The 16,267-nt window shown below is 46.5% G+C and overlaps 1 protein-coding gene across 2 annotated transcripts in view; it reads left to right on the top strand.

Annotated features, from left to right (window-relative positions):
* The first annotated feature begins 13,131 nt into the window (after positions 1-13,131).
* LOC105477327 (MOB kinase activator 1B) overlaps positions 13,132-16,267 on the top strand; it is an 84,456-nt gene continuing 81,320 nt past the window's right edge. The window contains exon 1 of one of the 2 annotated variants that reach the window (XM_011733799.3): positions 13,132-13,359. Coding sequence is in view for 1 of the 2 variants with exons in the window: in XM_011733800.3 (XP_011732102.1) it covers positions 13,346-13,359 (14 nt within the window). In the remaining variant the exon portion in view is untranslated. The remainder of the gene's footprint in view (positions 13,360-16,267) is intronic. The other variant, XM_011733800.3, reaches the window with a different exon arrangement.

Consider the following 16,267-nt stretch of genomic DNA (forward strand, 5'->3'; position numbering starts at 1 on the left):
TTCGTGGTAAGTTTTACAGCTCATTAAGCTGTCGTGGACCCACAGAGTGAGCAGCAGCAACACTTGTAAAAAGTCAAACAACAAACCTCCCACAGCCCAGAAGGGAACCTACCTGTTTGCCCTGTAGCCGGCTCAGGCTGCCTGCTTTTATTCCCTTATCTGGCCCCACCCACTTTCTGCTGATTGGTCCAACTTACAGAGAGCTGATTGGTCTATTTTACAGAGAGTTGATTGGTCCATTTTGACAGAGTGCTGATTGGTGCATTTACAATCCCTTAGCTAGACATAAAGGTTCTCCAAGTCCCCACTAGACCCAGGAGCCCGGTTGGCTTCACCGAGTGGATCCCGTGCCAGGGCCCCAGGCGGAGCTGCCCGCTGGTCCTGGGCAGTGCACCCGCACTCCTCAGCCTTGGGCAGTTGACGAGAGCGGGCGCCGCTGAGCAGGGGTCGGCGCTCGTTGTCGGGTCGCAGCTGGAGCCCACCACGGGGGTTCGGGCATGGCGGGCTGCAGGTCCCGAGCCTTGCCCAGCGGGGAGGCAGCTGAGGCCCGGGGAGAATTCGAGCATAGCGCTGGCGCACTGGCACTGCTGTGGGACCCGGTGCACCCTCTGCAGCTGCTAGCTCGGATGCTAAGCCCCTCACTGCCTGGGGCTGGTGGCGAGTGCGGGCCCGCCGAGCCCACTCCCACCAGGAACTCATGTTGGCCCGCAAGCGCCACGCGCAGCCCCAGTTCCCTGCCGCACCTCTCCCTCCACATCTCCCCACAAACAGAGGGAGCTGGCTCCGGCTTCTACCAGCCCGGAGAGGGGCTCCCACAGTGCGGTGGCGGCCTGAAGGGCTCCTCAAGCGCCGCCGGAGTGGACACCGAGGCGGAGGAGGCGCCGAGAACGAGGGCTGCTAGCATGTTCTTACCTCTCACTAGGATTACAGGCATGAGCCACGGTGCCGGGCCGTGAGTTTGATTTTTATTCATAAGAATTGATTTGGTTCCCCACCTGAATTTCTTATGCCAAATTAAAATCCAAATGGTCCAAATATTTATGAATACAATTCATAAATGCAAAAGTCTTGGTTCCCTACCTGAATTTCTCTACACCAAATTAAATTCCAAATGGTTATTCATAAATCTTTGAATGACTGGGTTTTTTTCTTGTTGTTTTGTTTGAGACCTAGTCTCACTCTGTCTTCCAGGCTGGAGTGCAGTGGGGCAATCTCGGCTTACTGCAACCTGTTCCTCAGGTTCAAGCGATTCTCCTGCCTCAGCCTCTGGAGTAGCTAGGATTACAGGCATGTGCGGCCACACCTGGCTAATTTTTGTAATTTTAGTAGAATGGGGTTTCGCCATATTGGCCAGGCTGGTCTTGAACTCCTGACCTCAGGTGATCTGCCCGCATCGGACTCCCAAAGTGATGGGATTACAGGTGTGAGCTACCACACTCGGTCTGTCTTTGAACCATTTGGAATTTAATTTGGTATAAGAAATTCAGGTAGTAAACCTAGACTTTTCAGATAGCTCTCCAGTTGTCCCAGAATCATTTACTGAATAATCTATTATTCTTGCATTTTTTCTTTTTAAATATTTTACATTTATATTTACAAAGATGGGGTCTTCCTCTCTTGCCCAGGCTGGTTTTGAACTCCTGGTCTCAAGTGATCCTCCTGCCTCAGGCTCCCAAACTGCTGGAATTATAGGCTTGAGCAAATGTGCCCAGCTGGATGATTTGATCCTACATGAATTAGATATAACTGGGTTCACATTCTAGATTCACTACTTGCTACTGGTCTTGTGCAAGATGTAATTTGATTTCCCTATCCATAGAACTAGGCCAATAACATCTGCCCATAGCGTGGTGAGAAATGAATGAGATGTACAGTCTTGCAAGAAAACTGGCAGAAAATTACATACAGGACAGAAAATAAATATTGGTTCCTCTCGTTTCCTGAAGATTCTGTGGCCTCCTTAAGGCATTGGCTTAGATGCTCATCTGCGTCCATGATTATGCAAGCTCTTTATGAGCACTGGCAGGAAAGGCAGCCAAGGTTGGCCCTAGGGTATCACAGGGAACAAAGTGCTGCTTTCAGTCCTATCCAGAGTAACCACATGGATCTCCTGTGAGGAACTGGCCTTTTGAGCCATGTTATGTGGCCGGTAAGGGTTGTTGATTACCCAGAGATGATTTTTGTAAATTACTAGCATAATGGTCCTGTGACAGTGACTCTGATAGATGATGCAAGTCTCTGGAGGTTTCTGGAAGGCGGAAGGACACCGGGTAGAAGTGGAAGGATTTGTTCTTAGAAACAGCGTTGGGTGCCGGGCGCAGTGGCTTATGCCTGTAATCCCAGCACTTTGGGAGGCCAAGGCGGGTGGATCACAAGGTCAGGAGTTCGAGACCAGCCTGGCCAATATGGTGAAACCCCGTCTCTACTAAAAATACAAAAAATTAGCTGGGCGTGGTTGCAGGCTCCTGTAGTCCCAGCTACTCGGGAGACTGAGGCAGGAGAATCGCTTGAACCTGGGAGGCAGAGCTTGTAGTCGTGAGCCGAGATCGTGCCACTGCCCTCAAGCCTGGGCGACAGAGCGAGACTCCGTCTCAAAAAAAAAAAACAAAAACAAAACAAACAGCCAGGCATGGTGGTGTGTGCCTGTAGTCCCAGCTACTTGGGAGGCTGAGGCAGGAGAATTGCTTGAACCCAGGAGGAGGAGGTTGCAGTGAGCAGAGATAGCGCCACTGACTCCAGCCTGGGCAGCACAGTAATACTACATCTCAAAAAAAAAAAAAAAAATGCCATTATGGGTCGGTCTTGATTTCTTTACACATATACACCTGCTCTAATTTTAGATAGGTCATTTGGCTATGCAGTCATTGAGTTTACAGCTAAAGGCTGTACTTTAATCATTCATAGTACTTCCTACAGGACTGAATTTGTGATTCTGTGTTATCACAGTTCAAATGAGCATTGGAACTATTGTCTGCTTAGTAATCAGAGAGCTTTTGTCTTTATGCTGTGATTCCAGAATTTCTCCCCTACTTGATTCCTGATCTCGATTTTTAAAAAATACTCCTTAAGAAAACTGAGATTTTCATGTCATAATTAGGGATAATTAAAATGCAAATACAGCTAGGGAGTTTATACACTGACATATTTGGAGTATCTCTTCCCCGCTAGAATGTGAACTTCTTAGGGGCAGGAACTTTATTTTGTACCCTACTATATCCCCAGAGTATACTTACACAAGTGGCATATAGTTCGTGCTTAATCAATATTTGCTGAATGAATGAGCAAATGAGAGTCTATATTAATGTGTCAATTATTGTAGCAGTCAGCATTTCCTTTGTCTACCTTTTTTTTTTATGCCTTTACACATTTTAGGCTTTATACATGCTGCATCCTCTTTCTGCAATGCCTTTTCTCTGCCTTTTACTCCTCCATCACCTCTTCTGAACCTGCAGAAGGTATAATAATCCTTTAAAACTCCCCTTGGTTTGGTAAAATGCTCCTTGATTCCTATCTTCCTCCTCAAATCAATCCTTAAAAAAAAAAAAAATCAGCTGGGCTCCTGTAGCCTTTTTTTTTTTGGACGGAGTTTTGCTTTTGTTGCCCAGGCTGGTGTGCAATGGTGTGCTCTCAGCTCACTGCAACCTCCGCCTCGTGGGTTCAAGTGACTCTACTGCCTCAGCCTCCCAAGTAGCTGGGATTACGAGCATGCACCACCACACCCTGCTAATTTTTGTATTTTTAGTAGAGACGGGGTTTCACCATGTTGACCAGGCTGGTCTTGAACTCCTGACCTCAGGTGATCCACCTGCCTCAGTCTCCCAAAGTGTTGGGATTACAGGTGTGAGCCACCTCACCCGGCCTCCTGTAGCCCTTTGTGTATAATCCTGTTATAAAAGGAATCATTTTGTCCTGTAATGATTTGTTTACATGTCAGCCTCTGCCATTAGAAATGAGTTCTTTGTTGGCTGGGCACAGTGGCTCATGCCTGTAATCCCAGTAGTTTGGGAGGCCGAGATGGGTAGATTATGAGGCCAGGAGTACAAGACCAGCCTCGCCAAGATGGTGAAACCCGTCTCTACTAAAAATACAAAAAAAATTAGCCAGGTGTGGTGGCGGACACCTGTAATCCCAGCTGCTCGGGAGGCTGAGGCAGAGAATTGCTTGAACCCGGGAGGCAGAGGTTGCAGTCAGCCGAGATCACGCCACTGCACTCCAGCCTGGGCGACTGAGCAAGACTCCGTCTAAAAAAAAGACAAAAAAAAAAAAAAAAAGAAATGAGTTCTTTGGGCCAGGTGCGGTGGCTCACACCTGTAATCCTGACACTTCGGGAGGCTGAGGCAGGTGGATTACCTGAGGTCAGGCGTTTGAGATCAGCCTGGCCAACATGGGAGAACCCCATCTCTACTAAAAATACAAAAAATTAGCCAGGTGTGGTGGTGTATGCCTGTAATCCCAGCTACTTGGGAGACTGAGGCAGAAGAATTGTTTGAACCCAGGAGGTAGAGGTTGCACTGAGCTGAGATTGTGCCATTGCACTCCAGCCTGGGCAACAGGGTGAAACTCTGTCTCAAAAAAACAAAAACAAACAAGAAATGGGTTCTTTGAGGTTGTGATATTGTTCACCCAGGCTGGAGTGCAGTGGTGCGATCTCCGCAAGTTCCGCCTCCCGGGTTCATGCCATCCTCCTGCCTCAGCTTCCCGAGTAGCTGGGACTACAGGCACCCGCCACCAGGCCCCGCTAACTTTTTATAATTTTAGTAGAGACGGGGTTTCACCATGTTAGCCAGGATGGTCTCGATCTTCTGACCTTGTGATCCGCAGCCTCGGTCTCCTAAAGTGCTGGGATTACAGGCGTGAGCCACCGCGCCCGGCCGATAATGTGTATTTCTTTTGTATCCTCACTCTTACTGTAGTGACTGGTTTATGGCAGATGTTTAATAAACATCACTGACAACTGACTGAATCTTGCAAGTGGTCCTTCACCCTGCAGGGTTCCAGAAAGATCTCAGACAACTCCTCGTTAAGGAGTGCATTACAAAATCATTTTCTTTAAAAGCACTATTTTGGATAGGAAATCTTCCTCCCTACTAATGTTTTCTTTTGCTAAATCTCTTTATTCTGTATTCAAATGGAATGATTCGTGTGGAAACACAGAGTATAGCCCATAAATAAGGGATTTAGAAATACTTGGTCAGATTTCAAGGTGGGATTGACTAACTTGGTTTTCCACTCTTTGGATGCTTTCTGGTTACTTTGATGCCATAGAAACCTCAAAAATAGTGACATTTAGGGAGGGTTTGAATACCTATCCTGAGGAAAAACAAATGGTTTGACTATTGGGAACCAAACTCCTGTTGGTGTCGGACAGGGGAATTATGTTGTATAACGTAGTATCTCATGTCTCCAGCTATAAGAGGATTGTGGCCTGCTCAGGTTGCTATGGTTGTGACTATGACAACTCTGGAAAACATGGGAGAGATGCCAAGAAGAGGGCGTGGTAATGGTCATGGGCACAAGAGAACAAATGTCCAAGAGTAGGGACTGCATAGGGTCCTTGGATTCCAGTGGTTGTCCTTGGATTCCAGTGGCAGGGAGTCAAAACCCTATTCGAAGATCTGACTTCCACATTCTATTATTTACATAGAAGCAAACCCTCAACTGCTAATAATTGATTCCTTTCATTCATCCATTCTGCTTTTTGTTATTTTGAGGAAGGAAATGAAGTAGAGGGAAGCAGCATAAGTACCTAGGCTATAACCCAAAGGGCTGCAGCTCTTGAGAACAGGCACTATTTAATTAAGCCAACTGTGAATTTGTGTGGGTGAAAGTAACAGCTGCTGATACTTAGGATATTTTTAAGTTGCACCCAGTTGGGATACTCTCTCTGTCTATATATGGTCCTTCGTGCTAAAGGACCTCATGGAGATGGGTGGGCTAAAAACACAGACTCTTTGAAACTACATGGTTATCTTTTCATCTCTGTCAGCACATCAGCAGCCTGCTCTCTGGGAAACTTCAGCAAGGTTAAATGTTAAACCATTCATCTGACCTACTCAGCAGTAACTCCTCCATCCCCCTACATTGTTGCTAGGCTTTTCTGAGATTCAAGGAGACTTATTTGTTTAGTTCCAATATACTTTCAAGCTGCCTAGTTACCATGTCTTGTGCACAACGTGCACTCCAGGCAAATAAACTTTTTCAGAGCACAGCAGATTGGAGCAACAAACAAGCCTAACAAATTGAGCCCCCTGAGCCCATGTGCTATCTGAAGTAAACCAAAACACAGCTGGTGGAGTTAATTTTAGACTTTCCAACCTTGGTAATGTCCTATCAATTTGGGAAAAGCTGTTTCGAATAGGCTCGAAAAGGACAGTCCCTCCTTCTCCCCATGGCAGCTTACTGCTATGTTGTTTGAGTTTAGTGGGAAAAACAATTAATTGTGGGCAATGGTAAACTTGATGTACCAAGAAATTCAATTCAGTATTTATTGAGCAAGTACAAGGCCCATGCAATACACTTTTTATTTTACTTTATTTTGAGACAGGTTCTTGCCCTGTCACCCAGACTGGAGTGCAGTGACTGGATCGCAGCTCACTGCAGCCTGGAACTCCTGAACTCAGGCACTCCTTCTGCCTTGCCTTCTCAAGTAGTTGGGACTACAGGTGCATACCTAGCATTTTTTTTTTTTTTTTTCTTGTGGAGATAGGGTTGCCCTGTGTTGCCCAGGCTGCTCATAAGATCCTCCTGCCTTGGCCTCCGAAAATGCTGGGATGCGTGAGCCACTGTACCTGGCCAATGAATCTTTCATAATTTTTGTCCTATGGACAAAATTATACAGAAAGTAGTACTTTCTAAAAAGTTCTGAAAGACTGGCTTTTTGAAAACAAAAATCAGGGGCCGGGCGCGGTGGCTCACGCCTGTAATCCCAGCACTTTGGGAGGCCGAGGCGGGCGGATCACAAGGTCAGGAGATCGAGACCACGGTGAAACCCCGTTTCTACTAAAAATACAAAAAATTAGCCGGGCGCGGTGGCGGGCGCCTGTAGTCCCAGCTACTCAGGAGGCTGAGGCAGGAGAATGGCGTGAACCCGGGAGGCGGAGCTTGCAGTGAGCCGAGATCGCGCCACTGCACTCCAGCCTGGGCAACAGAGCAAGACTCTGTCTCAAAAAAAAAAAAAAAAAAAAAAAAAAAGAAAACAAAAATCAATTTTTATGTTGTGGTGCTTCAAAATACCAAAAGGGAGTTGGCATGATGATTAGGAAAGTCATTGTATCAAATTACGCTGTTTATGAATGTAACCAGAATTTAAATATAATACAAGCAGTATATACATGCTATTCACTTCTGAATACACAAAATCCAATTCTCTGACCACCAAAATAGGTAAGATCCCTTTAATATATACTCATATTCAGGCCAGGCACAGTGGCTCATGCCTGTAATCCCAGCATGTTGGGAGGCAGAGGTGGGCAGATCACCTGAGGTTAGGAGTTCAAGACCAGCCTGGGCAACATGGTGAAACTCTGTCTCTACTAAAAAATACAAAAATTAACCAGGTGTGGTGATGCACGCCTGTAATCCCAGCTACTCGGGAGGCTGAGGCAGGAGAATCACTTGAACCCGGAGGTGGAGGTTGCAGTGAGCTGAGATCGTGCCACTGTACTCCAGCCTGGGCGACAGAGTGAGTGAGACTCTGTTTGAAAAAAGAAAAAAGACTTCATATACAACATGGCCCTTTCTTTCATGACACTTATACAGTTTCTAATTTTGCTTTTATTTATTTGATTACTTGTATTTCCCAGTGACCTATAGGATTCAGATGGCAAAGACTAGGTCCTTTTTTTTTTAATTCTCAGAGGCCCATAGTAGACAATGAATTCTTGTTGAGCAGATAAATGATTATTACCCCAAATCTAGCTATTCTACTGCATAAACCTCATATTCAAAAGAATAATGAGCTTGAAGGGGACGGTACTGGGTTAGGTTTGTGGTCAATAGAATATTCCTTCTTCCTTTTTTTTTTTTTTTTTGAGACGGAGTCTTGGTCTGTCGCCCAGGCTGGAGTGCAGTGGTGCCATCTCAGCTCACTGCAAGCTCCGCCTCCCGGGTTCACGCCATTCTCCTGCCTCAGCCTCCCCAGTAGCTGGGACTACAGGCACCCTCCACCTCGCCCGGCTAATTTTTTTGTATTTTTAGCAGAGATGGGGTTTCACCATGTTAGCCATGATGGTCTCAATCTCCTGACCTCGTGATCCACTTGTCTCGGCCTCCCAAAGTGCTGGGATTACAGGCGTGAGCCACAGCGCCCGGCCTCCTCCTTCCATTTTAAACATTAAATAATAAGCTCTGTTTTTTTGTTTGTTTGTTTGTTTTTGTTTGAGACGGAGTTTCACTCTTGTTGCCCAGGCTGGAGTGCAATGACACGATCTCCGCTCACCACACCCTCTGCCTCCTGGGTTCAAGCGATTTTCCTGCCTCAGCCTCACAAGGAGCTGGGATTACAGGCATGCACCACCACACCCGGCTGATTTTTTTTGTATTTTTAGTAGAAACGGGGTTTCTCCATGTTGGTCAGGCTAGTCTCGAACTCCCGACCTCAGGTGATCCACCTGCCTTGGCCTCCCAAAGTGCTGGGATTACAGGCGTGAGCCACCACACCTGGCAGGCTCTGTGTTTTGATGCTTTGTGGGTTTTAGCAATAAATGAATACACTGAAAGACACCAAGCTTCATCAGTCTTTCATGTCTCCATTCCTTTCTTTAAGATTCTTTTTCTTTTTTTTGAGTTGGAGTCTTGCCCTGTTGCCCAGGCTGGAGTGCAGTGGTGTGATCTTGGCTCACTTCTTCCTCCGCCTCCCAGGATCAAGCGATTCTCCCGAATCAGCCTCCTGAGTAGCTGGGATTACAGGAACCCACCACCACGCCAGGCTAATTTTTGTATTTTCAGTAGATACAGGGTTTTGCCATGTCGGCTAGGCTGGTCTCAAACTCGTGATCTCAGGTGATCTGCCCGCCTCAGCCTCCCAAAGTGCTGGGATTACAGGCATGAGCCACTGTGATGAAAGAAAAAGCCACTTCTTTTTCTTTCTTTTTTTTTTTTTTTGACAGGGTCTCACTCTGTCACCCAGGCTGGAGTGCAGTGGTGTGACCTCAGCTTATTGCAACCTCTGCCTCCCAAGTTCAAGTGATTCTTGTGTCTCAACCTCCTGAATAGCTGGGATTACAGGGCGTGCCACCATGCCCGGCTACTTTTGTACTTTTAGTAGAAACGGGGTTTTACCACGTTGGCCAGTTGTCTCCAACTCCTGACCTCAAGAAATCCGCCCACCTCTGCCTCCCAAAGTGCTGGGATTGCAAGTGTGTGCCACCACGCCTGGCCCATTCTTTTCTATTATGTCAAATTAATCTGTCCTTGAGAAGCACTTAAAATTGTACATTGGTTAGTCTTTAATGAAGCAAGATATAGAATTAAAATCTAAGGAGCACTGATAAGGGTCAGGTTGCATTGCTAGCTTTGTTAAGTGAGATTGTGTAGCATGCCAAAATACACTTAGGATATATTTATTCTTTTTTTTTTTTCTTTTTTATAGAGATCGGGTCTCGCTATGTTTACTAGGCTGGTCTCATACTCCTGACTTCAAGTAATCCTCCTATCTTGGCCTCCCAAAGTGCTGGGATTACAGGTGTGAGCCATGGCATCCAGCCTCAAATGAATATATATAAATATATATATACACACACACACACACACACATATATATATATATTTGCTTTTCCCTTTTTTTTTTTTTAAATTTTATTTTAAGTTCTGGGATATATGTGCAGAAAGTACAGGTTTGTTACATAGGTATACATTTGCCATGGCGGTTTGCTGTACCTATCAACCCCCATGGTGGTTAGATGCACCTATCAACCTGTCATCTAGGTTTTAAGCCCTGCATGCATTAGATATTTGTCCTAATGCTTTTCTTCCCTTTGCCCCTCACCCCAGTGACAGGCCCTGGTGTGTGATGTTCCCCTCCCTGTGTCCATGTGTTTTCATTGTTCAACTCCCACTTATGAGTGAGAACATGCAGTGTTTGCTTTCTGTTCTTGTGTTACTTTGCTGAGAATTATGGTTTCCAGCTTCATCCATGTTTCTGCAAAGGATATGAACTAATTCTTTTTTATGGTTGCATAGTATTCTATGGTGTATATGTGCCATATTTTTTTTATCCAGTCTATCATTGATGGGCATTTGGGTTGGTTCCAAGTCTTTGCTGTTGTAGATAGTGCTGCAATAAACATATGTGTGCATGTGTCTTTATTCAAATGAATATTTAAAGAGCATATGCCCACTCATGTTCTGTTCTGTTCTGTACATGTTATAGTATAATTTCAATTCTTTGAAAAGTTGGATAGAACAGAAATTTTAATAATCTTGCTCCATAAACAAAAGGTTATTAGATTTTGGTCAGGAGAGTAGCTTCTTGAAATTGAAATTTTTGGAAGAATGTAGTAGGAAATGTAGACTGGTAGAAACGATAATTATAAATATCTATTTGAATATAACCTCTTTTGATTCTGAAATTCCCAATGTTTTTGGCATACTGAATACTTTTATGTGACAATCATCATTTGATTTAAAGTCTAAGCTGGAATCATATTGTGTATTATTAACCTGACACCTCCCTCACATTTAGGCCAATATATTTACGTTTTATCAGGTGTTAATTCCAGGCAACTCTCCTAGTGGTATGATAAAGAAATACTCAGAAGGTATTTTTGCAGATTTTTTCCTCTGCCAATGTTTTCCTCTATTCAGTGTCACAGGATACATCTAAATTATGTCAGACCAAAACTAAGGCTACCTAAGCCAAATCAGGGAGCAGTTTGGAAATGTGTGCCAGTAATTTGAAGGATGCCCCTGGCAGGAGAGAACTTTAGAACTGAAAGATACCTTAGAGATCATGTAATGATACAAGGCTCTCACTTTAATTGGGCTAAAACTGAAGCTATAACAGGTCAACTCACTTACTCTTTCCAAAGATAATCAGTAACCTGGTAATGCAAGTCTTACTTTCAGAAGACCCTTAAAAGAATTATACAGGGCTGGGCGTGGTGGCTCACACCTGTAATCCCAACACACTGGGAGGCCGAGGCGGGCAGATCACGAGGTCAGGAGTTCGAGACCAGCCTGGCCAACATAGTGGAACCCCGTCTCTACTAAAAATTCAAAAATTAGCTGGGTGTGGTGGCACACGCTGGTAATCCCTGCTACTTTGGAGGCTGAGGCAGGAGAACTGCTTGAACCCAGGAGGCAGAGGTTGCAGTGAGCCGAGATCATGCCACTGGACTCCAGCCTGGGCGACAGAGTGAGACTCCATCTTGAAAAAAAAAAAAGATTTATACAGTAAGTCAGTACCATATCAATATTTGGAGCACAGGGTTTTATATCATAAATCTATTCTTTTCATTAAGATAAATCCTCCTCTTTCTTCTTTTTAGGGAATCTTTAAAATATTTTTTAATTTAAAGTTCCAGGATACATGTGCAGGACATGCAGGTTTGTTACATAGGTAAACGTGTGCCATGGTGGTTTGCTGCACCTATGAACCTATCACCTAGGTATTAAGCTCTGCATGCATCAGCTATTTATCCTGATCTGGTAATCTTTTGAGCCTGTAAGTTTTCTCATTCCAGTAATTTCTTTTCTTCCTGAGATAGTGCAAGATTCTAGTATTTTCTTCTATTAATTTTTTTTTTTTTTTTTTGAGACGGAGTCTCACTCTGTCACCCAGTGGGGAGTGCAGTGGTACGGTCTTTGCTCACTGCAACCTCTGCTTCCTGGGTTGGAGCAATTCTTCTGCCTCAGTCTCCCAAGTAGCTGGGATTACAGGTGTGTGCCACCATACCAGGCTAATTTTCGTATTTTTAGTAGAGACTGGGCTTGGCCATTGTCTTGAACTGGTCTTGAACTTTGGCTGGTCTTGAATTCCTTACCTCAGGTGACCCACCTACCTCGGCCTCCCAGAGTGCTGGGATTACAGGCATGAGCCACTGTGCCCGGCCTAAAAAGGTTTTTTTAAAATTTTTTTTAACCACTTTACCAACGTGCCAAATAATAGTGCATAAATGCAGTATAATACATTTCATATCTGTACCTACTTCAAAGTGTATTCTGCCCTTTGGAATAAGCCAAAGGTGAGCTAATATCTGCACATGATTTGTTTTGCTCAGATTCTTTGAAAACGTGTGGATTTCATGGGTGTTGTAAGAAGATGGACATCTTTTGGGTACTCACATTTCCCCCCTAAATTGGTAATGCTGTGGTGACATATTCAAGGTATGTGAAGGATTCTTAAACAGAATATAAAGGCTTTCCCTGGGCCCCATAACCCTGTGAGAATAAAAGTCCCTTTGCAAGTGGGTCTGAATAGCTTCTAGGATATTCTGTGCGTTAGAATGCTTACAAGCTTTGGCTCCCTAAGTGGTTACACCGATGACCACCCTACCTTGCTGGGTTCTGCGGTGAACTGAGCTCAGCTCTCCTCCTTAGCTCGCTTACTTTTCCCAGCTGCTGATGACAGCCTGGCTTGCCTGTTCAGGTAGTCACCACGGACCCTGACCTTCCCCTAGTTCAGGGTTTACAAATATTACCATCAAAAGACAGAGACCTTGAAAACCCATTTGATCCTTTTCCTCCAAGCCATTCCAACCTGATGAAACTCCCTCCTGTTTTTAAGTGGTAGCAGAGCAAGATGCCACCACCTTTCACCGCCCTTGGCCGGGCACTCACTGTGGGCCTAACTCCGGTGGTAATTCCATCCCTCACTGCGGGACCCTGACATCTCGGAGCGGAAGCCCACTTCCCCCCTAACCTCCGGAGCCCAGCTGAGCGTCTCCCAGCGCTCTGCCACGACCCCTAACCGGGTAGACAGGGGGGCCGGGCGGCCCCTGCGCACACGCTGGGCGTGGTCCCTGGCAGCAGAGAGGACCAGAAGGTGAGGGACCCCAGGCAGCAGCCAGACGGGAGGGGTGGGCTTGCACCGCTATCGCGAGAGCTCGTGAGGTGGGGGCGGCCGGGAGCTGGGGAGGGGCACGGGGAGAGCCTGCAGCCCTGCCCCGCCTCCCTTTCCTTCCCCTCCCCTGGAGTGATTCAAGACGAGCGCTACCCACTTCCGCCCCCTCCGCCTGCCATTGGAACTAGCTGAGCCGAACTAGTTGCGGCCACCGAGCAACCAGGTCTCCGCACCTCCTCCTCCGCCTCCCTGTCTCCTGTTCCATTTGCGTTTTCTCTTCTTTCCTGGCCGACGCCGCTCCGAGGCCTCGCAACCGCCGAGCCTGCAGCCTGCACCGCGGCCAACATGAGCTTCTTGTTGTGAGTAGCCAGGCCCCGCACGCGCCGGCTTTGTTCGGGTGGACCTGGGCCCCCGCCCGCTGCCCGCTGCCCGCTGCCCTCCGCCCGGCGTCCGCCGCCCACCCTCGTCCCGACCCTCCTGGCCCCGCGCTGCCCGGGCCGGGCGTCACCACCAAGCGGGGCCCCGGGACTGCGCGGAGCGCTCCAACTAGTCTAACCACCGCCTCCCCATCGGGCTTCGAGTACGCGTGGGCTCCTCCAGCCCTGAGGAGGTTCTTTCCCCCTGGCACACCCCGGGGCCAGCGCCTGGATTCCTTCATCACCCCCGTCTCTGCCCTCGCTCGCATTCCCGGGCTTGTTTGCGCGCTTCTCGTGTGTATCTCCCACTGTCCTTCACAACCCGTATCCAACCAGTGCCCGGTCGAAGGGCTCCGTCGCGGCTGCCCAATGCTCTTTTCTGGGTCCCAAGCACAGAAGATAGACTGTCATACTTTCCCCCGTCATCCCAGGACCCTTTTAACTTCCTCTCTCGTCTTAGGGCTGGGAAGTTGGGATGACAAGTTCTGTACTTGTAACACTGAAACAAAGCTGCTTGCGGGTCGGGATCCCTTGGACACAGACTGGGGTCCCCAGGAAAGGGGTCTGGAGCCGCCTCCTTGCTTCCTCGAGGCGCCCTTCTTGCCAGAGTACTTTCCTGAAGAAGACGAGTTTTATCTTTTTAGACAACCAGCAAATAGGTTTTGGATAGTGTACCCTGCTAGGTTGATTAGGTTCTCTGGGGAGTTGTTTGGAAAATCATTTGTAAATGCCAACTTTGGCGTCATATTTAGTGCTGGTCATTATTTCACTTACTTATCGTTTGTTCCAGACGAGTGGGGGGAACGTGGAGAGGGAAGGGCAGAAGGATGGGATGGCCAGATGTGGATATGGAGGCAGTAGATAAGCCTCAAGTCATCTGAAAACAGGGGTTACACCCTGAGGAATAACTCCTTTGAAGGCTTCGTTGTGATGCACTCATTCCATGTTTAGTCTGTGTTTAGAAAACTAATAAAAACTCAGAGGTTGAAACTCATCCCATATATACTCTTTTACTGTTGTGGAGAAATTAGCATTTAAAGATTATTTTCTTATGATTTCCTTTCTTTCCTTGACTAATAATTTTTAGTTATTACATTGACGTCTGAATACTGAGACTTTAATTCACCCTTCTTTTCTTTCTTTTTTTTTTTGAGATGGAGTCTCACTCTGTCGCCCAGGCTGGAGTGCAGTAGCGCGGTCTCGGCTCACTGCAAGCTCCGCCTCCTGGGTTCACGCCTCAGCCTCCCGAGTAGCTGGGACTACAGGCACCCGCCACCACGCCCGAAACGGGGTTTCACTATGTTCGCCAGGATGGTCTCGATTTCCTGACCTCGTGATCCACCTGCCTCGGCCTCCCAAAGTGCTGGGATTACAGGCGGGAGCCACCGCGCCCTGCCAGTTCACCCTTATTTTCACATGCTCACATCTAGAATTTTTTTTTAGGGTGTTTAAGCAAAACTGAACAATCACAGAAGGCTGACCTAGGGGCAGACTTGCTATTTCCAATATGCATAGGGGACCCGGCATGTGTCAACTTGCCTAAAAGGTTTACACTGTGAAAGGGATTTCTTAGGCTCCTCCTAGAAGTTGATTCTGAGTTTGTCAGATTGACATAGGGCTAGATGACAGGACTGGGTGACTTTATAAAAAAGTCCTTGTTTCCTATTTTAATTCTTCTTTTCTTTTTTTTTTTTTGAAACGGAGTCTCTGCTCTGTCACCCAGACTGGAGTGTGTGGTGGCGTGATCTCGGCTCACTGCAACCTCCGCCTGCCGGGTTCAAGCGGTTCTCCTGCCTTAGCCTCCTAAGTAGCTGGCACTACAGGCCGGCGCCACCACGCCTGGCTAATTTTTGTATTTTTTAGTAGAGATGGGGGTTTCACCATGTTGGCCAGGCTGGTCTCGAACTCCTGACTTCAAGTGATCTGTCCGCCTCGATCTCCCAAAATGCTGGGATTACAGACGTGAGCCACCGCGCCTGGGCAGTTTCTTGTTTTAGTTCTCATCACCATATTCAAGCATCTCAGCTTGAAGCTTCTCATCTTGAGCTTAATTTTACATTGCTAATGTTTTTTTTCAAGAATTTAGAAGCTGTATTCAAAATAGCGCTGTAGATGATGTCCATGACTACTGCTGATGGGCTTGTGTCTAGTAAGCTAAATTGGTTAAAGCAAGGCCGGGCACGGTGGCTGACGCCTGTAATCCCAGCACTTTGGGAGGCCAAGGCGGGCAGTTCATCAGGTCAGGAGTTCGAGATCAGCCTGGCCAATATGGTGAAACCCCATCTCTACTAAAAATACAAAAATTAGCTGGGTAAGGTGGCGTGCAGGTAGTCCCAGCTACTCGGGAGGCGGAGACAGGAGGATCACTTGAACCCGGGTGGTAGAGGTTGAAGTGAGATGAGATCGTGCCACTGCACTCCAGCCTGGGTGACAGAGCGAGACTCCATCTCAAAAAAAAAAAAAAAAAAATTGGTTAAAGCAGGGAAGAGCCATATTTGGCTGAAACTAGGGGATGGAGAAGGTTCTGATGCTATTTTTTGAATACAAATACAGTAGTGTCCTATTTTTACATGGCTCAGTGTTTAATATAGATTCAGAAGTGTGGTAGATTAGTTCATTTCTCCTGAAGGTTAGTAACTACAAAATAAATCTTGCTGTAACTAATGTATATAGCACCTTAGAGCATTTGCACCGTTTGGAGCACAATTTTTCAGTTAGGTTACATCTATCTAGCATTTGATATGTTCTCAACATATTTAGCCCATGTGCTTGACAATCAGAAAAGTTAATTCAACATTTTTACTTTTGGTCTTTGCCCACCATCAATTAAAAATACAAAGTGAACACCACA

The sequence above is a fragment of the Macaca nemestrina genome, chromosome 3 (assembly GCF_043159975.1).
Source record: "Macaca nemestrina isolate mMacNem1 chromosome 3, mMacNem.hap1, whole genome shotgun sequence".
Lineage (NCBI taxonomy): Eukaryota > Metazoa > Chordata > Mammalia > Primates > Cercopithecidae > Macaca > Macaca nemestrina.